The sequence below is a fragment of the Pristiophorus japonicus genome, chromosome 13 (genome assembly GCF_044704955.1).
Source record: "Pristiophorus japonicus isolate sPriJap1 chromosome 13, sPriJap1.hap1, whole genome shotgun sequence".
In the NCBI taxonomy this organism is placed as follows: domain Eukaryota; kingdom Metazoa; phylum Chordata; class Chondrichthyes; family Pristiophoridae; genus Pristiophorus; species Pristiophorus japonicus.
Window position 1 is genome coordinate 196,063,951 of NC_091989.1, and position 24,734 is coordinate 196,088,684.

Sequence of the window (24,734 nt, forward strand, 5' to 3'; positions counted from 1 at the left end):
GGCCATTACAGACCCAGTCTCACACAGTGTGGGCCATTACAGACCCAGTCACACACACTGTGGGCCATTACAGACCCAGTCACACACACTGTGGGCCGTTACTGACCCATAGTCACACACACTGTGGGCCGTTACTGACCCATAGTCACACACACTGTGGGCCGTTACAGACCCAGTCACACACACACTGAGTACCGTTACAGACCCAGTCTCACACACAGTGGGCCGTTACAGACCCAGTCTCACACACAGTGGGCCGTTACTGACCCAGTCACACACACACTGTGGGCCGTTACTGACCCATAGTCACACACACTGTGGGCCGTTACAGACCCAGTCACACACACACTGAGGACCGTTACAGACCCAGTCTCTCACACAGTGGGCCGTTACAGACCCAGTCTCACACACAGTGGGCCGTTACTGACCCAGTAACACACACGCTGTGGGCCGTTACTGTGAGTACCTCGAGTCTCATCACCGAGACCATGCAGAAATCAAGCGCAGGCAGCGGAAGGAGCATGCGGCAAACCAGTCCCACCCATCCTTCAACGACTATCTGTCCCACCTGTGACAGGGACTGTGGTTCCCGTATTGGACTGGTCAGCCACCTAAGGACTCATTTTAAGAGTGGAAGCAAGTCTTCCTCGATTTGCCTATGATGAGGGCCGTTACTGACCCACAGTCACACAGTGTGGTAATCCACCAAAGCTAATTGACGAGCAGGGGCAAAATGTCTTCATGCTGATTTATCAGGTCCCTGTGGGCAGTGGGAGTTGGCCCTGATCGGCAACGATGGCATGGAAGGAGTTTCAAGCAGCGAAGCATCTCACCTCTGAGGGAGGAACAGCCGAGGCCACCTGCCTGGCCCCACAGTGAGTGCGCTTCCGGTCCGAAGAACACGGAGCGGCCCTCACAATGGTGGATATGTCTGCAGAGCTGTCCGCCTCGCCCTCCCGACTCCAGGAGGCTGTGTGAATGCAGGAGGCCTGGAGAGAAAGGAAACACAGAAAAGCAAATAAAGTGGCTGGAAGTGTAACTAATAATAAAGGTCAATTCTCTCCGCTCCCAACACCTTCCCCCATCCCTCCCGCCACCGCTCACCCCGCCCCCACCCCCTCCTTCTGCACTGTATCATCATCATAGGCAGTCCCTCGGAATCGAGGAAGACTTGCTTCCACTCCCAAAGTGAATTATTTGATGGCTAAACAGTCCAATACAAGAGCCACAGACCCTGTCACAGGTGGGACAGACATTCGTCGAGTGAAGGGGTGGGGGGAGCTGGTTTGCCGCGCATTCCTTCTGCTGCCTGCGCTTAGCCTCTTCACGCTCTTTGCTTTGAGACTCAAAGAGCTGCACGCCCTCCCAGATGCACTTTCTCCATCTCGGGCGGTCTTCAGCCAGGGACTCCCAGGTGTCAGTGGTGATGTCACACTTTACCAGGGAGGCTTGGGAGGCTTTGAGGGTGTCCTTATAACGTTTCCGCTGCCCACCTTTGGCTTGTTTACAATGAAGGAGCTCCACATAAAGCATTTGCTTAGGGAGTCTCGTATCTGGCATGCGAACTATGTGGCCTGCCCACGAAGCTGATCGAGTGTGGTCAGTGCTTCAATACTGGGGATGTTGGCCTGGATGAGGACACTGATGTTGGTGCACCTGTCCTCTCAGGAGATTTGCAAGATCTTGCGGAGACATTGTTGGTGATATATCTTCAGTGACTTGAGGTGCCTTCTATACATCGTCCATGCCTCAGATCCATACAGGAGGGCGGGTATTACTACAGCCCTGTAGACCATGAGCTTGGCGGTAGATTTGAGGGCCTGGTCTTCAAACACATTTTTCCTCAGACGGCCTAAGGCTGAACTGGCGCACAGGAGGCGATGTTGAATCTCCGCATCAATGTCTGCCTTTGTTGATAAGAGGCTCCCGAGGTATGGGAAATGGTTCACGTTGTCGAGGGCCGCACCGTGAATCTTGATGTCTTACGGATGTTAAGCGTAACGCCCATGCTTTCATATGCCTCAGTGAATACATTGGCCATATCCTGGAGTTCAGCCTCAGAATTTGCGCAGACGCAGGCTTCAACCGCTCTCTCCTTCTGCTATAACCTCAATTAACTGCCATAAATAATCTCAGTCAATAAAAGCAAAGGGACTGTCTGAATTATAAATACCGGACGAGAGCGTGACCAATTTGCTGGGCGAGAGTGTGCTGTATCTGCCCTGGGAGTGTTTGATGGGACAGTGTGCAGGGAGCTTTACTCTGTATCTAACCCCGTGCTGTACCTGCTCTGGGAGTGTTTGATGGGACAGTGTAGAGGGAGCTTTACTCTGTATCTAACCTCGTGCTGTACCTGCTCTGGGAGTGTTTGATGGGACAGTGTAGAGGGAGCTTTACTCTGTATCTAACCCCGTGCTGTACCTGCCCTGGGAGTGTTTGATGGGACAGTGTACAGGGAGCTTTACTCTGTATCTAACCCCGTGCTGTATCTGCTCTGGGAGTGTTTGATGGGACAGTGTAGAGTGAGCTTTACTCTGTATCTAACCCCGTGCTGTACCTGTCCTGGGAGTGTTTGATGGGACAGTGTAGAGGGAGCTTTACTCTGTATCTAACCCCCTGTACCTGCCCTGGGAGTGTTTGATGGGACAGTGTAGAGAGAGCTTTACTCTGTATCTAACCCGTGCTGTATCTGCTCTGGGAGTGTTTGATGGGACAGTGTAGAGGGAGCTTTACTCTGTATCTAACCCCGTGCTGTACCTGTCCTGGGAGTGTTTGATGGGACAGTGTACAGGGAGCTTTACCCTGACTCTAACCTTCGTTGTACCCAAGTGGAATGTTCCATTCAAATAAAATTGAGCACAAAGATTTACCAAAAAAAGGAAAGTTTTCATCTAAAGCCATTGAATGATTTGATGTAAAAACAGAAAATGCTGGAAATCTCAGGTAGCATCTTTGGAGAGAAAAATGAATTGATTTGATGGTCTGGTGCCTCCTCTGTCCCTGCTCCTACGGAGATTGGTGACGAGCTCTCACCTCGCTGGAGTCCTCCTGCTGGTTGACGGTAGACCGCGCGTCCTCAGACGCCTGCCTCTTCGCCTCGCTCAGCGCACGTTCCATCTTGGCTCGTTCGGCTGCGATCATCTCCTGGGCCTTTCGCTCTGCCTCCGACACGGCTTTCTTCAACTCAGTCATGGCCTGTCGCTTCACCTCGTTAACCGCCTCTTCTGGGAGGGAGGGGCAATGGGGGAGAAAAGAAGATATCAGAACGAGTCTGGAGCTGAACTCGGGTTTCAGTTCAGGGTGGGTGGCGCATTGTCCACTTGAGATCCAGGGACTCTCAGTGCAATCAGATATTCCGGCTGATAGAGTACTGTCCCACTCCCCCTTAGTTAATTATGGAGAATTTCCCCACGTGCGAGAATCAGTGGCATGAAGGTCGAGTGCAGGAAGCCTCCGAGATCAGTACAGATGAGGAATTCCACCCCTCAAGCCCACCCTGTCGCAGACTACCTTCACTACTGCCAGACGAGGGCATGAATCAGGCCGGACTGCGAACCAGTTGGGCTGGCAGGCAGTTCATTGTATTCAGTACCCCAGGCTGCGCGAGCGGTTCAGTGGGGGCAAATTATGTGATGCTGAGTGCCACAGCACTAATACACTATAAGCACGCCAGAGACTGGAGCCCAAAAATCTAGGCTGACATTCCTGTGCAGTGCCGAGGGGCGGCGCCGAGGGAGCGCCGCACTGTCGGAGGGGCGGCGCCGAGGGAGCGCCGCACTGTCGGAGGGGCGGCGCCGAGGGAGCGCCGCACTGTCGGAGGGGCGGCGCCGAGGGAGCGCCGCACTGTCGGAGGGGCGGCGCCGAGGGAGCGCCGCACTGTCGGAGGGGCGGCGCCGAGGGAGCGCCGCACTGTCGGAGGGGCAGTATGTCGGATGAGACATTAAACCAAGGCCCCATCTGCTCTCAGGTGGATGCAAAAGATCCCATGGCACGAGTCGAAGAGCAGGGGAGTTATCCCCGGTATCCTAGCCAAAATTTATCCCTCAACCAATTTTACAAGCACAGAATATCTGGTCATTATCACATTGCTGTTTGTGGAAGTTTGCTGTGCGTAAATTGGCTGCCGCATTTCCTACATTGTGATAGTGACTACACTTCAAAAATTACTTCATTGGCTGAAAAGTGATTTGGAATGTCCTGAGGTTGTGAAAGGCGCTATAAAAATACAAGTTCTTTCTTTTTCATTTCATTCCTCTCTGTGACCGCCTGCCTCACTAATAAAGTACAAGGGTCGAGAAGCCCATTCACTGAGTAGCAGTGGGTGAGTCAGCTCCCTGCACAGAGGGCACTCGAAGGGAAGTCTTGGGTCAGGGAAGTTGGGAACCGCGTTTACAAATTAATCGTAGTGCAGCAGCCTACCAGCCTTTTTCCAGATCTCCTCCCGTGTGTATGCCTGCGCCGGTCTGTGCAGCATCTCTCCATGTATTTCTGAAAACACAAAACAAAAACCCTTAAGTGGGAGCTACAGATACACCATTCCCAACACAACTTGCACTTAACCTCATCTCATTAGCCCCCACCGAGTGCCAAGGTCAAACTGGCATCGCCCAGGGTGACTCATAAGAGCATAAGAACATAAATAGGAGTAGGCCATTTGGCCCCTCGAGCCTGCTCCGCCATTCAATATCATGGCTGATCTGATCATGGACTCGGCTCCACTTCGCTGCCCTCTCCCCATAACCCTTTACTTCCTTATCAATCGAAAATCTGTCTATCTCCACCTTAAATATATTCAATGACCCAGCCTCCATAGCTCTCTGGAGCAGACAATTCCATAGATTTACAACCCTTTCAGAGAAGAAATTTCTCATCTCGGTTTTAAATGGGCGGCCTCTTATTCTAAGACCATGTCCCCTAGTTTTAGTATCCCCGATGAGTGGAAATATCCTCTCAGCATCCACCTTGTCAAGCCCCCTCATTATCTTGTATGTTTCGATAAGATCACACCTCAATCTTCTGAACTCGTGTGTATAGGCCCAACCTGCTCAACCTATCTTCATAAGTCTTATCTCCGGAATCAACCTAGTGAACCTTCTCTGAATAGCCTCCAATGCAAGTATATCCTTCCTTAAATAGAGACCAAAACTGTACACAGTACTCTAGGTGTGTCACCAATACCCTGTACAGTTGTATCAGGACTTCTCTGCTTTTATATTCTATCCCCCTTGCAATAAAGGCCAAGATTCCATTTGTCTTCCTGATTAGTTGCTGCACCTGCATACTAACTTTTTGTTTCAAGGACTTCCAGGTCCCTCTGTACTGCAGCACTTTGCAATCTTTCTCCATTTCAATTATAATTTGCTTTTCTATTATTTCTGCCAAAGTGGATAACCTCACATTTTCCAACATTATACTCCATCTGCCAAATGTTTACCCACTCACTCAGCCTGTCTGTGCAGATTTTGTGTGTCCTTCTCACAATTTGCTTTCCCACCCATCTTTGTATCATCAGCAAACTTTGCTACATTACACTCGGTCCCTTCATCCAAGTCATTAAAATAGATTGTAAATAGTTGAGGACCCAGCACTGATCCCTGCGGCACCCCACTAGTCACTGTTTGCCAACCGGAAAATGACCCATTTATCCCAACTCTGTTTTCTGTTAGTTAGCCAATCCTCCATCCATGCTAATATATTACCCCTAACTCAGTGAGCTTTTATCTTGTGCAGTAACCTTTTATGTGGCACCTTATCCATTGCCTTCTGGAAATCCAAATACACCACATCCACTGTTTCCCCAATATCCACCCTGCTCGTTACATTCTCAAAGAACTCCAGCAAATTTGTCAAACATGATTTCCCTTTCATAAAACCATGCTGACTCTGCTTGATTGAATCATGCTTTTCCAAATGTCCTGCTATTGCTTCCTTAATAATGGACTCCAGCATTTTCCCAACGACCGATGTTAGGCTAACTGGTCTATAGTTTCCTGCTTTTTGTCTGCCTCCTTTTTTTTTAAATAGGGGTGTTACATTTGCAGTTTTTCAATCTGCTGAGACTTTCCCAGAATCCAGGGAATTTTGGGAGATTACAACCAATGCATCCACTATCCCTGCAGCCACTTCTCTTAAGACTCTAGGATGTAAGGCATCAGGTCCAGGGGACTTGTCTGCCTTTTGTCCCATTATTTTATCTGGTACTACTCTCGGTTCAGTAGCTGCCACAGATCGGAGATGTACCCAACCCATGAATCACCATAATCCAAACAAATCCTCTCTCAAAAAAGCCTTTGCTCCAGGCAGTTTTAGAATATTTCTGTCTCTATTTGAGTGACCATACTGGGGACAGCGGTAGAAGAGTCGGGGCAATGTGATTGAGAGTGGATAACCTAGAAACAAGAGGCCATTCAGCCCCTCGAGTCCGTTCGCCATCCAATTAGATCATGGCCGAGGTTGGGAGCAGCGTGGGCGGAGGTCAAATGAGAGGCGCACAGGATGGGTGGGAGGGACTCGAGCGCGGTAGGGAGGGTCAATCCAGTGATGATGACGGAGGGGAGGGGGGGAAAAGGGAGGTTAGAGTACACGAAAACAACATGTACTCCCCTGTCTGATTAATTGAATCAGTTACAACTCGGGACATTTATATCTCAATTTTTCCCCCATATCTCCGAAAGACACTGCTTCTCGCTGGGGTACGGGTTTCATGGACGCTGACTTCCATGGGTGGGGGGGAGGGGGGGGGGGAGATGCGGAAAGAAAGAGGAGAGGGCAAGGGTGTCGGGCGAGAGGGGATGGTGAGGGAGTGATTCAGATTCACAGAAGAGGGAGGGACAGTAATCCATAAAGGGAAAATAAACAATTTGCTTCTTCCATGGAGGCCAGAAAATTGAGAAATAGATTTTGAAGTTCAAACCCCATCTGATTTTTTTGCATCAATATAAAGCTCACTATTACTGTACGGGATTAGCAGTGTTTGAAGTTGTGATCAATGGTTGTGAGGACCCGCGCAGACAGCCCACCCGCTCCTGCCATTGGAAGAGATGCAACGCAGCAAATTTAAAGGGACCGCGCACGGAAAAAATAATAAAAGGGAACAAGATTGAGAGAGAGATTTCAGCGCTTGTACCTGCCAGTATTCTCTGCAGCTGGGGGTTTCAGGGCATCCGCCATGAATAGCCTCCTGGGATTTAAAAAAAACAGAAAAATACACCGCTGTGTAAAAGTGGGATGGAGCAGAGCAAACAGGTGGCTCCGGCCCGACTCAGACCTCTGTTCCCCCCACCCCCCTCTCCCTCTCGAACGTCTGTGCGAGGATGGCGGCAGCTGCGGCTGAGACCAGGCCCCGGTTCGAGCTGTCCATCCTCCGCTCTCCTCTTGCCAGGCCCGCTGTATATACGGGCGGATTGGTCTGTTGGCCCAAAAGTTGCCATACAACCAGCAGAGCGCCGCCAGACCCACCTACGCATCCAACCGATTCGACATCTAGATTTATGGCCAAAAGCATCCGACTGCACCTTAACATTCTGCCCAAGTCGGAAACTCCCGGTTAGCCGATAGATTTTAGCCGACTGCAGTATAATTACAAGGGTGCCCTTTGGTGCCTCACTTCATTCATTCTTCACCTGCAAGCCTCTACCTCGAGTGTCAACAGTCTGGCTCTACCAAGGGGGGCATCACAGGCAGACCTGATTGTTCACAGCCAATGTTGGCCTCCAGGAATAAAACATTAATCTGGACCAGTAATTTGGGACAAAATCAATACAGGCCTTAAAAAAAAATCATTTTTTTTCCATTTTCCTTGTACGTTTTTGTTTGCTAGTTATGAAAATATTGGCGATGAAGAAGAAAGGCTGTTTGACTGACAACGATGTGCCGGGAACTGATGGTGAGGGAGTTGGGGGCAGTCAGGTGATTGGGGCTCATGTGGAGGGAAAGAGCGATTGGGATGGGCGTGGGGACCAATATTTTCTGCAGTGCCGCGATAGCAGCAGCTGCATTAACATGAGTGGGAGCGATGCAGAGTTTGTATACAGAATAAAAATGTATGTTGTGGTACAGGGGAATTTTTATAACATGGGAGAGGGGCCTCAGAAGCAAAAAGGTCTGCACACAGACCAGGACAGACTGGCACTAGCTGTAAATCATGGAATGGAAACTCTACCTATTTGGGGGCCTTCTGGGTTGGAATTCTGAGGAGGCTGCGTAGAGTTCCCACGTTTTTTCATATCTTCAGCGTCACTATAGCGACAGATCCAGTGATTAAGTTCTTCCCGGTCGGCTTCCTGGCAACGCCTCAGCACAGTCAGTGAGCGCCGAGTCTTCTCCACCATATCCATTATACAGTTTAGGAGCTGAGGGCAAAAGGCAGAAATGAGCCAAGTTAAAGCAGAGAGGGGCTGAGCAGCAGGAAGACTGCAGTGTAACAGAACAAACCCTGCGCTCACGTGGCACCTTCATGTCCTCACGTTGTCACACAGCGCTGAAGAATGATTTTTTAAGTGTAAACATTGTTTATATAGATAAATACAGCAGCCAATTTGTGCACAGCAAGGTCCCATAAACAGGAATGTGATAAATGACCAGAATCTGTCGAGTACAGTACACTTTAGTACTTCTTCACGGCAAACGAGCCAAAAGGTGGGCAGCAGAAACGTTACAAAGACACCCCTCAAAGCCTTCTTGATAAAGTGCAACATCCCTACTGACACCTGGGAGTCCCTGGCCAAAGACCGCCCTAAGTGGAGGAAGTGCATCCGGGAGGGTGCTGAGCACCTCGAGTTTCATCGCTGAGAGCATGCAGAAATCAAGTGCGGGCAGCGGAAAGAGCGTGCAGCAAACCTGTCCCACCCACCCTTTCCCTCAACAACTATCTGTCCCACCTGTGACAGGGACTGTGGTTCTTGTATTGGACTGTTCAGCCACCTAAGGACTCATTTTAAGAGTGGAAGCAAGTCTTTCTCGATTCCGAGGGACTGCCTATGACTGATGACACTTTAGTTTAATACAGTCCATAAAGATATGGTGTAATATAATACATTATTGTAGTGTAGTGTGTTAAGATTACAGTGCAGTGTAATGTAATGTACAACAACTTGTATTTATATAGTATGCACTACAAGACATAATATAATAGAGCAAGGAGAGCACTAGAATAGCTGAATCTGGGGCTAACAATCTGGGGTGAGGGTTTCAGCAGCAGATGGGCTGAGGCAGGGGTGGAAATGGGTTATGGACGATGGAAGTAAGCGGTCTTTGTAATGGCGCAGATATGTGTTCAGAAGCTCAGCTTGGGGTCAAATAGGACGTCGTGGTTGCGAACAGTCTGGTTCAGATTGAGACAATGGGCAGGGAGAGGAATGGAGTGGGTGGCACGGGAACAGAGTTTTGGGTGGAAACCGAAAAAAACAACTTCTGTCTTCCCAATATTTAATTGGAGGAAATTTTGGCTCATTCAGGACTGGATGTCGGACAAGCACCGAGACAAATCAGAGACAATGGAGGGGTCGAGAGAGGAGGGGAGGTACAGCTGGGCATCAACAGGGTTGATTTTGAATATGACGCTCCCCATCGTCACTGTCTAAACTTGTACCTTTAGAAGGGGGACTTGGGCGAGGTTCCAGGAGCTATGAAATTGCACACAAAACGGCCCCAGTCCCCGCGAAACGGCCCGACCCCAGCGCTGAGAAACCACACCCATCCCCGGTGAAACCACCCGACCCCAGCACTGCAAGCTTCAGGAGAGATGGGGAATAGAATAGCAGTTAAAACTACTGAACATCCCGCTCTCTGCTTCTGCTCATTTTAGAGCTAAGTCGCCCCGCGCCGTGCCCGCCGCCCCGCAACCGACCCCCCCCATCCCCCAACCACCTCCCCGCACCCCCCCCACCCCCCCCCAACCACCTCCCCGCACCCCCCCCCACCACCTCCCCGCGCCCCCCCCCCATCCCCCAACCACCTCCCCGCACCCCCCCCATCCCCCAACCACCTCCCCGCACCCCCCCCATCCCCCAACCACCTCCCCGCACCCCCCCCATCCCCCAACCACCTCCCCGCACCCCCCAACCACCTCCCCGCGCCCCCCCCCATCCCCCAACCACCTCCCCGCACCCCCCCCACCCCCCAACCACCTCCCCGCGCCCCCCCCCCATCCCCCAACCACCTCCCCGCACCCCCCCCATCCCCCAACCACCTCCCCGCGCCCCCCCCATCCCCCAACCACCTCCCCGCGCCCCCCCCATCCCCCAACCACCTCCCCGCGCCCCCCCCCATCCCCCAACCACCTCCCCGCGCCCCCCCCCATCCCCCAACCACCTCCCCGCGCCCCCCCCATCCCCCAACCACCTCCCCGCGCCCCCCCCATCCCCCAACCACCTCCCCGCGCCCCCCCCCATCCCCCAACCACCTCCCCGCGCCCCCCCCCATCCCCCAACCACCTCCCCGCGCCCCCCCCCATCCCCCAACCACCTCCCCGCGCCCCCCCCATCCCCCAACCACCTCCCCGCGCCCCCCCCCATCCCCCAACCACCTCCCCGCGCCCCCCCCATCCCCCAACCACCTCCCCGCGCCCCCCCCATCCCCCAACCACCTCCCCCCGCCCCCCCCATCCCCCAACCACCTCCCCCCGCACCCCCCCCACCCCCCAACCACCTCCCCCCGCACCCCCCCCACCCCCCAACCACCTCCCCGCACCCCCCCCCACCCCCCAACCACCTCCCCGCACCCCCCAACCACCTCCCCACGCCCCCCCCACCCCCCAACCACCTCCCCGCGCCCCCCCCCATCCCCCAACCACCTCCCCGCAACCGACCCCCCCCATCCCCCAACCACCTCCCCGCAACCGACCCCCCCCATCCCCCAACCACCTCCCCGCGCCCCCCCCCATCCCCCAACCACCTCCCCGCGCCCCCCCCCCCCAATTCCCCACGAGATTGTTTGTCAAGTCATCTTTCACCCAACCAGCAAGTGTAAACTCGCCACACCTACATTATCCAGGTGTTTCCATTCCTCTGCCCATTCCCTGTCCGTCAAGCGATGATCAATTACTTCTTCCTGTCGGGTTCCATGTACTCCTGGAGCTGGAATGACACAAAACACCAAATCAGCCCGAGAATGGAAACCGTAACCCCAACACTGGACACCACAGACTCAATAGACAGGCATTCTGCCTCTACCCACATCCAGAATGGTATCAGAGTGTGGGCACTGAGTGACTAGCAGCCGGATATCGCAGTTTGGGCACTGAGTGACCAGCAGGCGGATATCGCAGTTTGGGCACTGAGTGACCGACAGGCGGATATCGCAGTTTGGGCACTGAGTGACCGACAGGCGGATATCGCAGTTTGGGCACTGAGTGACCGACAGGCGGATATCGCAGTTTGGGCACTGAGTGACTGACAGGCGGGTATCGCAGTTTGGGCACTGAGTGATGGACAGGTGGATATCGCAGTTTGGGCACTGAGTGACCGACAGGCGGATATCGCAGTTTGGGCACTGAGTGACCGACAGGCGGGTATCGCAGTTTGGGCACTGAGTGACCGACAGGCGGATATCGCAGTTTGGGCACTGAGTGACCGACAGCCGGATATCGCAGTTTGGGCACTGAGCGACCGACAGGCGGATATCGCTGTGTGGGCACTGAGTGACCAACAGGCGGGGATCGGATTAACTGACCTGCTGGCCGCTGCCGATCCCTGAGGTCCCTGTGTTCTGGATGCCGGTAAGCGTCTCTGTAGTGGTGGGCCAGAGCCATGTCCTCCAGCCGGTAGTGCTGTGGTTGAGGTGGTGTCTGGTGTGGTAGTCCGTTGGCTTGGTGGTTGACCCCGTTGCTGGGACTAAGTGTGCACGGCCTTTTACTGAGGTGTTCTGCGTGTAGCGGGTCACGATCTAACCCGTTCTCTTTGGTCCTGTAAAAGCAGAGACAAAGTCCAGCGTCAGCCGGAGAACACGCTCATATCTCATCACTAGTTTTCAACGTTTAATATATTTGCTTAAAAGCTCAATGTACTGATGCTGTGATGACTGTGTGTGAATGCCCCAGCCCACATTGAACTCCCACTCAATCTGTATCTGCCTTTGTAACTTCCTGCTCCCATCTACACTACTTCTCTGCCTCCTAACTTAGTCTCATCTGCAAACTTGGATATACACACTTTATTTCTTCATCCAAATCATTGTTAAATATGGTGAAAAGCTGAGGCCACAGTACACATCCCCAGGGAACACCACTTGTCACATTGCACCAGAGAACTAACTCTTTGGCCCCAAGTTTCCTTCGCGCCTAAAAGTGCGCAGGAAAAAAAACACTGTTTAATTCTCCGGCTCCTCGGAGCTCGAACTCAGCTTGGCGCGGCACGCACATCACAGCGGGGGGGCGGAGCCAGACACTCGCGCCGATTCTCTAAGCAGTGGGGGGCGGGTCTAATTCAAATGAGCCAACGTCGTGCCGGCAATCCTGCGTGTGCACGTTGGAGCGTGCGCGCACACGCAGTGTGAAACAAACATTGGCACTCGGCCATTTTAAAGGGACTGGAGAAAAAGTGAAGATGTGTCTCTTGGACCCCTGGAAAGGCTTGTAATTTAATTTTTGAGATATTTTTGTGTGTGAGGGAGTGCTTTTAGCAGCATTGTTGAATAAATCACCTGCTGAAATCAGTGAGTTCAGCTTTTCACTGCTAAACTTGCAGAACTGGTGCTGCATTGGTGCATGCAAATTAAGGACTGTGTGTTTTGAGAAATAAGAGTGCCAATTCAACTTTGCAATGGAACAAAGAATTTATTGCATGTGGAAGTAGAGATATTAGTCAATGTAATTGAGCAGAGATGGCAGGAGCTAGATACCAGCAACAGAGATCGCATAAAAGTGCCACCAAAAGAAATGTAGAAACAGTGTACCAAGTTGCAGAAGATTACGGCGCAGTGGTGCATACCATGAGATCTGGAAGCCAGTGTAAAAAGAAATGCACGACCTTGGTCAAGTAGTTAGTGCAAGTAATATTTCCCATTTTTAATGTAATCGTAATTGTAACCTGGCTATCTGTATGTCCCACCTTCAGACTGACACACTCTGTAAAAAGTTATATTTTACTCTTTGCAGAAGAAATTGGCCCACAACAAAAGGGAGGCAACTCGGACAGGAGGAGGCATGCCCAATCTGCATCCACTGACACCTTTGGAACAAAGGATAGCTGCTATGATGAGTCGTACATGGAGAAAAGCAATCAGTACAGCACAAGCTGAGCCCGCACACGATGAAGAGGGTAAGTCCTGAAAATGCATCGTGGCCCTTTAAATCAACCTGCTGCCTAACTGGCTATGTGTGAGAGTACTCATGTCACCCATCCGGGCCCCCTCCCTTGCTGTTAAACATTTGACTGTTCTGATGTATTTTGCAGAACATGATGACGACGACGATGACGATGCTGCCAACCCTGAGGGTACAGAACAAGAACCAGTACCAGCTGCGGACGAACCAGACTGGATGATGGCAGCGATGACTGAAATGTCTGCAGGGGAGAGCTTCCAAATTAATGTTTATGAGCTCCCATCAAGGGGCATCAGAGTTTCAACCCCTAAGCATAGATCTTGGTTCCACCTGCCATGGTTTTGCTTCCAATGTTGCGGGTCCCAGTGGTGCTGCTGGTATAATGCAGCATTCTAGAGTCAGTGCACTACCATCCGAGCCTGCGCCTCCCTCTCACATAGGTTCTGGTTCCACCTACTATGGTTTTGATTCCAACGCTGCGGGTCCCAGTGCTGCTGCTGCTATCATGGAGCAGTTGACACCCATTCATCCAACATCCCAGCCCATGGCTCGCACTCGAGTGCTGTCGTCTGGAACACCGAGCGCCCCACCATCCCAGCCCAAGCCTCTCTCTCTAGTACTGCCGTCTGCAACACAGAGCATCCTACCGTTCCAGCCCGAGCCTCTCCCTATAGTTCTGCCGTCTGCAACACAGAGCATCCCACAGTCCCAGCCCGCGCCTCCCTGTGTAGTGGTGCCGCTTGCAACACCGATCATTCCACCGTCCGTGCCCGCGCCTCACAGTGTAGTGGTGCCATGAGGCAGACCCAGGCAGAGGAGAAGGAGATTGGAAACATGCTCTCTTGAGATGCAGCGTGCAACAGATGCGGCTCAGGTTGTGGCATTGGGTGTGGAGACCAATGAGCTTACCCGATCACTCATCGGTGGCGTCAGTGCAGTGGGTGAAGAGTTGACGGTCCTGACAGGAGAAATAGCAGTAATGACACGGAACTTAGGGAGTGAATGTCCGAGGGAGTGCAATCGACGGCACAGGCCGTCAGGGAGGGCATGCAAGTGCTGGCACAGGCCATCAGGGAGGGCCTGGTTGAGGTAGCTGCTGCAATAAGGGCACACAGCCCAGCCAATCAAATGACACCCCCATGAGGAAGTGAACATTCACTGAGATATGGATGAGACATGGTTGCAGCCTTTCTTTGCTGCTCTTGTTCTTGATGTAGCTGTAGTAGCGTTTTTGAAATTGAAATTGTTTTGTAACTTTACAACTTATAAGTGATCTTATGGTTTTTAAGTGATCTTATAGTGTGTAAATGCTCACATTTTTTTGTATCTTATTTAATTTTGCACCTAAAAAGTGATCCTGAAGTTTAAGTGTTCTTCAGAGTGTAAGATTTTTCACATTGAAACTGTTTTGTAAGTTTTTTTAACTTTACAAGTTTTTAAGTGATCTTCAAGAGTCATATTAAAAAGTATACAACAAATATGTTAGTGACGTTAACTTTTCAATAAAATATTTTTTCATTAGAACTGTTTCATGTTCCATTAACACAACACAATGTAGGAACAACTGCAAAGAACAAACATGTCCATGCGCAACAGTGGTCGCAGAGCCCTCAGGCATCAGTAGTTGAAGCGTTCACGGATGAGCTGCTGGCGCAAGGCTCGAGCAATCGTTAAAGAGGCACGATGGACAGCCCTCCTCTGACCTCGTGCTCCGGCATCAGGCACTTGCATGCTTTCCTGATCGTCGTTATCATCCACGTCCTGCTCTTCCGTAATACTATCATCATGCACTGGACCCTCACGTAGGTCTTTTGGTTCCACTACCAGCTCCTGCTGCCTCATGATGGCTAAGTTATGAAGCATGCAGCACACAACAGTGACGTGACCGACAATCTGAGGAGAGTATAGCAACTGTCCTCTGGAATGTTCCAGGCATCGGAATCGCTGTTTCAATATGCCAATGGTCCTCTCATTGATGCTGCACGTCGCAATGTGCGCCATGTTGTATTGACAGTCAGCTTCTGTCCGTGTCACGCGTAGGGGCGTCATGATCCAGGTGGTCAGGCCGTACCCTTTGTCTCCCAGTAGCCAGCTCTGCCCTTCTGGCTGCTGCTGAAACATGTCAGATATAACGCTGTCTTGTAGGATGAACGCATCGTGGGTGCTGCCAGGGTATGACATGATGCGTTGCTTGACGTCACACACGAGCTGCACATTGATAGAGTGGAAACCTTTCCTATTTCGGTACTGCTCAGAATCCTCCACAGGTACTCGCAAGGCTATGTGGGTACAATCAATGCAGCCCTGTACCTTTGGGAAGCCAGCAATCCTGAAGAAGCCCACAGCCCTCTCATAGATCGCTTGTGCGGTCATTGGGAAATTGATGAAGTCATTCCTTCGCGCATACAGTGCAGCTGTGACCTGGTAAATGCAGGCATGTATTGCACGTTGAGAGATGGCACACACATCTCCAGTTGTAGCCTGAAACGATCCCGAGGTATAGAAAGAAAGTGCAGCTGTTACCTTCACTGCAACAGACAGGGCAGTTGGCGTTCTGCTTCTGGGCTGCAAATCTGCTCTCACCATATCACAGATCTGAGTGACAACTTCTCTGCGAAAACACAGCCTTTTCACACAATCAGCCTCGCTCATGTCCAGGTACGAGCGCCTGGCTCGATATTGTCGACGTGGGTAAGGTCTCCTGCCCATCAACCTACGGGCTACGACGTTCCTGGTGCGGTGAGCTCTAATCAATTCTCTCCTATGCAGTGAATTGATGACGAACCATTGCATAATATGTGGTGTTGACAATGCAGCACCCATTCTGCAAATTTAAGTATAAAACTGTCTATGTGGCTGCCTCTCCCTGTCCAAATGGCCTCAGTCCCCTCCACAGCTCGAAGGCTGCTGCTGTATCTTCGGCTGCCGTCGAGCCACTGACGCCGCCCCTTAAGCGTGGCTGAATGGCCTCAACCCCCTTGGAAAGCTGCGTGCGCCGGTGTTGATTCTTTGGCTGCCGGCCAGCCACTAACAGAATGAAGGCCTGCCTGAAGCACCGCAGCTCAGCTCGATGGCTGCTTGTTGCCGCTGTTGGGGCTGCCATCGAGACACTGACGCCACACCGCTGCCTGTCTCCAACATGAAAGGCCTGCCTGAAGCACAGCAGCTCAAAGACTGCTGCTGTTTCACACAGGTAGGAACATGGGTTATTTAATCTTTTCTTTGCTTATAATTTTTTTATTCAGATTGGATTTATTTGTATAATATTTGTATAAGTATGACTAAGGGTTGATTGTAGAATTTAATGAATTCCCTCTGCCCCCCCCCTCGTTCCTTACGCCTAATTTGTAACCTACGCCTGATTTTCTAAAGTGTAGACAAGGTTTTTTTGAACGTACAAAAATCTTCACTTACTCCATTCTAAGTTAGTTTGGAGTAAGTTTTCATTGCCTAAACTTTGAAAACAGGCGTAAGTGGCCAGACACGCCCCCTTTTGAAAAAAAAATTCTGTTCCAAAGTGAAACTGTTCTAACTGACTAGAACTGGAGCAAACTAAATGTCGAGAATTCAAATTTCTAAGCTACTCCGTTCTAAACCAGTTGCTCCAAAAAAACAGGAGCAACTCAGGCCGAAACTTGGCCCCTTTATTCCCACTCTCTGTCTCCTACCTCCCAACCAATTACCGATGCACGTCACAATGTTACCTCCAATTCCATGCACTTTCATTTTTGTGAAGAATCTTATGTGGAGGCTGATCAAATGCCTCTTGAAATCCATAGGCACTCCTCTACCCACCAGGCTAGTGACCTCCTCAAAAACTTCAACTGGATTAGTCAGACATAGTCTGCCCATCACAAATCCACGATGGCTCTCTTTGCATCAGCTCATACTTGTCAGGACGGAGTGAGGGCGACGCGCACAGGAGAGGACATGGGCCGCAATTATTGGATGTGTTGAAAGTTGTGATGGGTTGAGACTGAGAGACTAGGGCATTGACAAGCCTTGAGGTAATGAAGTCAAGGATTAGGGTTACAGCAGCAATCATGCATCTGGATAACATTCGGCAACCTCGATGGAACAGTGTTCAGCATGATACCGGGGCTAAAAGGGTTAAATTACGAGGGCAGGTTGCATCACCATCATAGGCGGTCCCTCGAACGAGGATGACTTGCTTCCACAATAATTCACAGATGTTTCAAGGACCCGATATTCCAGTCCTGAACTCCAATTGAGGGGGTGGAAGATGCCTGTGCGTGGATTTTTTTTAATGTGTGGTGACCGTTGCACATCAGCCACCACACGGGCTCGACAGAGCTAGGCCTTTATCCAGTGGCAAGGATTGAACCAGAACGATTGGAGACCTGCTCTGCTGCACAGTCCAAGTGCGCACACATATCGCAGCGTGGGCAGGCCCGTGCTGCCCCTGGGCCCTCGGCTCTTCTGGGCCCCGTACCTTCACCCACGGTGTTCCAGGACCCGCCGCTCCAGCTCTATTTATAGCCCCGACCTGCGGTGAGTATGGAAGATTAAGGGGTGATCTAATTGAGGCGTTTAAGATGATTGAAGGATTTGATTGGGTAGAGAGATAAACTATTTCCTCTGGTGAGTGTGTTTTTTTTTTAAAAAGTGTGTACAATATGTGGGCGTCGCTGGCAAGGCCAGCAGCTATTGCCCACCCATAATTGCCCTAGAGAAGGTGGTGGTGAGCCGCCTTCTTGAACCGCTGTGGTCCATGTGGTGAAGGTGCTCCCACAGTGCTGACTTTGTAAAGATGAAATAGCAGCGCATTTGGAAAGCAGTGACAGGATCGGTCCAAGTCAGCATGGAATAATGAAAGGGAAATCATGCTTGACAAATCTTCTAGAATTTTTTGAGGATGTAACTAGTAGAGCGGACAAGGGAGAACCAGTGGATGTGGTGTATTTGGACTTTCAAAAGGCTTTTGACAAGGTCCCACACAAGAGATTGGTGTGCAAAATCAAAGCACATGGTATTGGGATTAATGTACTGACGTGGATAGAGAACTGGTTGGCAGACAGGAAGCAGAGAGTCGGAATAAACGGGACCTTTTCAGAATGATAGGCAGTGACTAGTGGAGTGCCGCAGGGCTCAGTGCTGGGACCCCAGCTCTTTACAATATACATCAATGATTTAGATGAAGGAATTGAGTGTAATATCTCCAAGTTTGCAGATGACACTAAACTGGGTGGCGGTGTGAGCTGTGAGGAGGACGCTAAAAGGCTGCAGGGTGACTTGGACAGGTTAGGTGAGTGGGCAAATGCATGGCAGATGCAGTATAATGTGGATAAATGTGAGGTTATTCCATTTTGGGGGCAAAAACACGAAGGCAGAATATTATCTGAATGGCGGCAGATTAGGAAAGGGGGAGGTGCAACGAGACCTGGGTGTCATGGTTCACCAGTCATTGAAAGTTGGCATGCAGGTACAACAGGTGGTGAAGAAGGCAAATGGTATGTTGGCCTTCATAGCTAGGGGATTTAAGTATAGGAGCAGGGAGGTCTTACTGCAGTTGTACAGGGTCTTGGTGAGGCCTCACCTGGAATATTGTGTTCAGTTTTGGTCTCCTAATCTGAGGAAGGACGTTCTTGCAATTGAGGGAGTGCAGTGAAGGTTCACCAGACTGATTCCCGGGATGGCAGGAATGACATATATGAGGAGAGACTGGATAATCTGGGCCTTCATACACAGGAGTTTAGAAGGATGGAAGGGGATCTCATAGAAACTTACAAGATTCTGACAGGATGGACAGGTTAGATGCGGGAAGAATGTTCCCAATGATGGGGAAGTCCAGAACCAGGGGACACAGTCTTAGGGTAAGGGGTAGGCGATTTAGGACTGAGATGAGGAGAAACTTCTTCACTCAAAGTTGTTAACCTGTGGAATTCCCTGCCGCAGAGAGTTGTTGATGCCAGTTCATTGGATATATTCAAGAGGGAGTTAGATATAGCCCTTACGGGCTAAAGGGATCAAGGGGTATGGAGAGAAAGCAGGAAAGGGGTGCTGAGGGTTTGATCAGCCAGGATCATATTGAATGGCGGTGCAGGCTCGAAGGGCCGAATGGCCTACTCCTGCATCTATTTTCTATGTACAACTGAGTGTCTTGCTAGGCCATTTCAGAGGGTAGTTACGAGTCAACCACATTGCTGTGGATCTGGAGTCACAGAGGCCAGACGAGGTAAGGCTAGACAACAAATATCCTTCCCTAAAGGACATTAGTGAACCAGATGGGTTTTTACGACATCCCGTAGTTTCATGGTCACCCTTACTAATACTAGCTTTTTAAATTCCAAATTTTTTTTTTTAATGAACTGAATTTAAATACCCCAGCTGCCTTGGTGGGATTTAAACTCATGTCTCCATATCATTAGACCAGGCCTCTGCATGTCTAGTCCAGTAACAGAACAACTATGCTACCGTACCCAATCCAGTCCAGAACAGGGAGGCATAACCTTCAAATTAGGCTGTTCAGAGGTGATATCAGGAAGCACTTCTTCACACCTCTGGAACTCTCTCCCCAAAAGGCTGGGGGTCAATTGAAAATTTCAAAACTGGGATAGATAGGTTTTTGTTGGCTAACAGTATTAAGGGTTAGAGAACAAAAGTGGGTAAATGGAGTTAAGATACAGATCAGCAACGATCTAATTGAATGGCGGGTCAGGCTCGAGGGGCTGAATCAATGTTTCCTTTAAGCCATGCGGCTGCGCAGCGCTCGAGAAGACCCGCGCAACCGACTCATCGGCTTTTAAATGCAAAAACTGCACGTGTGCGGATTTTAGAATGGGCCGCACGGCCCCAAAAGAATTACAGGGAGCATTGGGCTTAATGGCCTCCTCCTGTCAGTGAATGTTTGATCGCGTTTCAGAAATCTAGTTTCCATTTACTTAAATTGGCAGGTGTCTGCATGTCGAAGATTGGGGCCGACTCAACAGTGGGCATCACACAGCAAGCACCCCTGGTTGTGAGGATTATGGGCCTATAAAACGCACAGGTATGGGGCATAAGAGACACATGGCGTGACAGAGTCACACTGTTGGACACTCTGCCAGCACTGGCTTTCAGCTGTGCCCCGGGAGGGGACTGAATGGAAGGGGGGGCAGGTAGCCCGAGGGCAGTTGAGGTCTCGGATCAGGTGATGCCATACCTACCTGTCAGGGGTCCTTCGTTTACCATTCTCATTCACTTCCAACAGGATTTCTGAGGAATCGATGGGCGAGGTGCTATTGGCATCGAGAAGCAGCTGTTCGTGCTGGGCTAGGTATTGAGCTGGTGTTTGTTTAGCCAGCCGAGCACAGTGGAGGAGTTCCCGCTGTAACAGTGGCAGATTGGCCTGCAATTAAACAGAATAAAAACCAAAATGAGAAAAGGGAATTTGACCCATCAGTTCTACCCCCAGCGACAGGTCCCGGATGACACTCTCACCACTCTCCCATCTCCACCTATTTTAAGGGACACTTTTCCTTCCCCAGAAAAAAAAGTGGTTTTGTTAATCTCTCTCAGACTCTCAATCCACCTTTCACAACAGATATTGATCCAGCTTCTTTTAAGGGAGCCAGTTGACCCGGAATCACCTTCGCCGAGGATCCTGTTCCACATCCACTATCCAGCCTGCAAAGTTTTTCAAATCTCACTCGAGGTCGTGAATTTTACACTCGTGTTCGCTATGGCTTCTGCTCACTGTCCAACCTGAATAGCTTGTTTATCTTAATAATGAAAGGTACTGATGAGGTTAAGGCCTGGATCATGTCCTTCCCCGCCCGCCGCCGCCCCCCCCCTCCCCGCCGCCTTTTACAATCGAATCATACACCACAGAAAAAGGCCATTCGGCCCATCGTGCCAGTGAAAAATCATAAAACAGCAATCAACTACAACTGAACAGATAGGGAACCAAACAGTGAACCGGTGGCAACTTAACGTTAGACAGCTGGTCATTTTCAGCTGAAATCAATAAACTGGCTTCTACCGAAGTGGAAGAATCATTGAATGCTAGAACAGTAGAGCACAGAAGCACATTCGGCCCATCGAGTCTGTGCCGGCTCTTTCGAAAATCAATCCAGTCAGTCCCACTCCCCTGCTCTTTCCCCACAGCCCTGCCATGTTTTTCTTTTGAAGGTTACTATTGAATCTGTATCCACCATCCCAGCAGGCAGTGCATTCCAAATCCTAACCACTCGTTGTATAAGAAAGTTTTCCCTCATGTCACCTCTGGTTCTTTTGCCAATCACCTTAAATCTGCGCCCACTTGTTATCGACTAAGGCTCTGCGTTTCCCGCACTATTTCCCTCATTCTGTTCCTTCTCACAAGCTGCTCAGCTCTTAATATCTTCCAGTTCTGTAAAAAGGTTATTTCTGAAACATCAATATTTTCCTTTCCTTATCGACACTGCCTGACTTGCTGAGTGTTCCCAGCATTTTCTGTAGAAAGGGATACTTCTCCTTTATGACTCAGGAGCACTCGAACGGATAGTAAACACTTCAACCTCAACACAGAATTCTGTTGCTCCAGGGGTTCTAATTCCTTGAGATGACATCTTGGAGAACAACACCTTACCCGAGAGAGATCATAGTGATGTGGCTTTCTGAGAGATGCTGCTCCCTACCTTCAGGAAAGGAATGACAAAAGGTCTCAAGGGAAAGTTGGTCGCCTCCTGCAGCTTGGAGTGAAACTCCTCAATGGTCCGGGTGGAATTCTGCAACACACGAAAATAACGTTTGGTCAGCCCCAGATCTCCAAAAGCAGCCACACATTGATGCACCACACCAACATTGCACAATCATGGGCTGTCGCATTCTAACTCGGGGATATATCAGACATAGCCACGGCCAGCACTGACAAAATGGCAAATCATTTCTCCAGCAGAATCTGTGCCTGCCTTATTAATCCGTAATAGATTTCAAGAGGACATCGACAAGATGAAATTCAATGCAGAAACATGTGCGATGATTCATTCATCCTACCAAAATGTGAGAGACAAATGGTACAATTTCAAAGGGGTGCAAGCAAAGAGAGATCCGGACATGTTTGTGCACAAATCTTTGAAGGTGTCAGGACAGGCCAACAAAGCTGTGAATAAAGCACATGGTATCCTGGACTATATAAAGAGAGCCAAAGTACAAAAGCCAGAAAGTTATGCTCAACCTATGTAAAATATTAGTTAGGCCCCAGCTGGAGTTATGTGTCCAATTCTGGACAAGACACTTTAGGAAGGATGGTTCCAGGAATGAATCCATCAAACACTCCCACGACAGGTACAGCACGGGGTTAGATAGAGAGTAAAGCTCCCTCTACACTGCTCCATCAAACACAGATATAGAATAAAAAATTATCCTCAGCCCAGAACTCCAAAGAACACTGCCTGCTGCACATTTCGTCACTTCCTGTACCATCAAATGGCCGCTCTGAGTGGCATATTCCAATTACGTGCAACATTCATGCTAAATTAGGAAAAGCTTTGTTCAGTGTCCGTACCCTCCACGACTGGAGACTTAAAAAAAAAAATTCTCGGGATGTGGGCATCGCTGGCAAGGCGGCATTTATTGCCCATCCCTAGCTTCCCGGAGAAGGCGGTGGTTCGTCTTCTCGAACCGCTAGTAGTTTAATACAACAGAGTGTCTTGCTAAGCCACTAGAGGGCAGATAAGAATCAACTACGTTGGTTTGGGACTGGAATCACATAGGCCCAGACTGGCGATTGATGGCAGATTTCCTTCCCTGAAGATCATTAGTGCATGTTCAGCCATGAACTCATTGAATGGCGGTGCAGGCTAGAAGGGCTGAATGGCCTGCTCCTGCACCTATTTTCTATGTTTCGATGTTACAGCCAAGTACAAAGCTGCAGGAAACAATTCTTCAATTTCAATAAATCCTGAGTAAAGCCGGAACTGAATCACTGCTGTTATCAAATGAAATAGGAGGAATAGGCCATTTCGGCCTCTCGAGCCTGCTCCGCCATTCAACAAGATCATGGCTGATTTGGCCGTGGACTCAGCTCCACTTACCCGCCCGCTCCCCATAACCCTTAATTCCCTTATTGCTTAAAAATCTATCTATCTGTGATTTGAATACATCCAATGAGCTAGCCTCAACTGCTTCCTTGGGCAGAGAATTCCACAGATTCACAACCCTCTGGGAGAAAAAATTCCTTCTCAACTTGGTTTTAAATTGGCTCCCCCGTATTTTGAGGCTGTGCCCCCTAGTTCTAGACTCCCCGACCAGTGGAAACAACCTCTCTGCCTCTATCTTGTCTATCCCTTTCATTATTTTAAATGTTTCTATAAGATCACCCCTCATCCTTCTGAACTCCAACGAGTAAAGACCCAGTCTACTCAATCTATCATAAGGTAACGCCCTCATCTCCGGTATCAGCCTAGTGAATCGTCTCTATACCCCCTCCAAAGCTAGTATATCCTTCCTTAAATAAGGTGACCAAAACTGCACACAGTATTCCAGGTGCGGCCTCACCAATACCCTATACAGTTGCAGCAAGACCTCCCTGCTTTTGTACTCCATCCCTCTCGCAATGAAGGTCAACATTCCATTCGCCTTCCTGATTACCTGCTGCACCTGCAAACTAACTTTTTGGGACGGACGGAATTCCTCATCGGCGCCAAACCCCGGAACCTCCCTCGGGGGCCGGCGCGCCTCAACTTGAGCCACCTCGGGGAAATTCCCTCAGTGCCTTTCAGTTCCGCGTGGAGGGGTTTCTTGTACGGGCTGCTCCTGCACACTCTCAACTTTGCCATCCTCGCCTGCCGTCCGGACACGCCATGGCGTACCATCTTGCCGTCCGGAGGAGGCGGGGGTCCCCGATGGAGGGCACTCTACGCAGGGGTCCTCCCACTATTCGTCGGGGACTTGGCCTGGAGGGTGGTGCACGGAGCAGTGCCTTGCAACAAATTTTTAAGCCGGTTCACGGACTCCCAGGCCGCCTGCAATTTCTGCGGTCTGGAGGAGTCCGTGTTCCATGTTTTTATTGAGTGCACGAGGTTGCAGCCCCTGTTCCATTATTTGAAGGGGCTGCTCCTGAAATTCTGGCTGCACTTCAGTCCCACTCTCCTGATCTTTGGGCACCCTGTGCGGAGGGGAGCGGGTAGGTCCGAAGGCCTCCTCGTAGGACTGCTCCTGGGCACGGCCAAGGGTGCCATCAGCCGGTCCAGGCAGCGGGCGGTCGAGGGGGTCGATCAACCTGACTGCCTGCCTCTCTTCCGCTCTTACATCCGGTCCAGGGTGTCCTTGGAGATGGAGCATGCGGTGTCCACCGGTACGCTCGCGGCCTTCCGCGAGAGGTGGGCACCGGAGGGACTGGAGTGCATCATCACGCCCGGCAACCAAATTTTAATTTGATTTTACGTTTTAAAGTTTAATTTGTTTTAATTGCCGGTGCTTTTAGTGTCCCCTTCCCTTTTATAGGGGGCACTGGGAAAATTGTGATTTTAGTGCCCAAAAAAAAAACAAA

General features: G+C 50.5%; 1 protein-coding gene across 7 annotated transcripts in view; it reads right to left on the reverse strand.

Annotated features, from left to right (window-relative positions):
- Positions 1-24,734, reverse strand: part of cbfa2t3 (CBFA2/RUNX1 partner transcriptional co-repressor 3) — a 71,487-nt gene that overhangs the window by 3,844 nt on the left and 42,909 nt on the right. For 6 of the 7 annotated variants that reach the window (XM_070898357.1, XM_070898354.1, XM_070898356.1 and 3 more), the window contains exons 4-11: positions 21,880-21,969; positions 20,428-20,609; positions 11,671-11,903; positions 10,984-11,075; positions 8,162-8,351; positions 4,420-4,488; positions 3,034-3,224; positions 834-989 (exon numbers count right to left, since the gene is read on the reverse strand). In XM_070898357.1, the coding sequence (XP_070754458.1) occupies positions 834-989; positions 3,034-3,224; positions 4,420-4,488; positions 8,162-8,351; positions 10,984-11,075; positions 11,671-11,903; positions 20,428-20,609; positions 21,880-21,969 (1,203 nt within the window). The remainder of the gene's footprint in view (positions 1-833; positions 990-3,033; positions 3,225-4,419; positions 4,489-8,161; positions 8,352-10,983; positions 11,076-11,670; positions 11,904-20,427; positions 20,610-21,879; positions 21,970-24,734) is intronic. The other variant, XM_070898358.1, reaches the window with a different exon arrangement.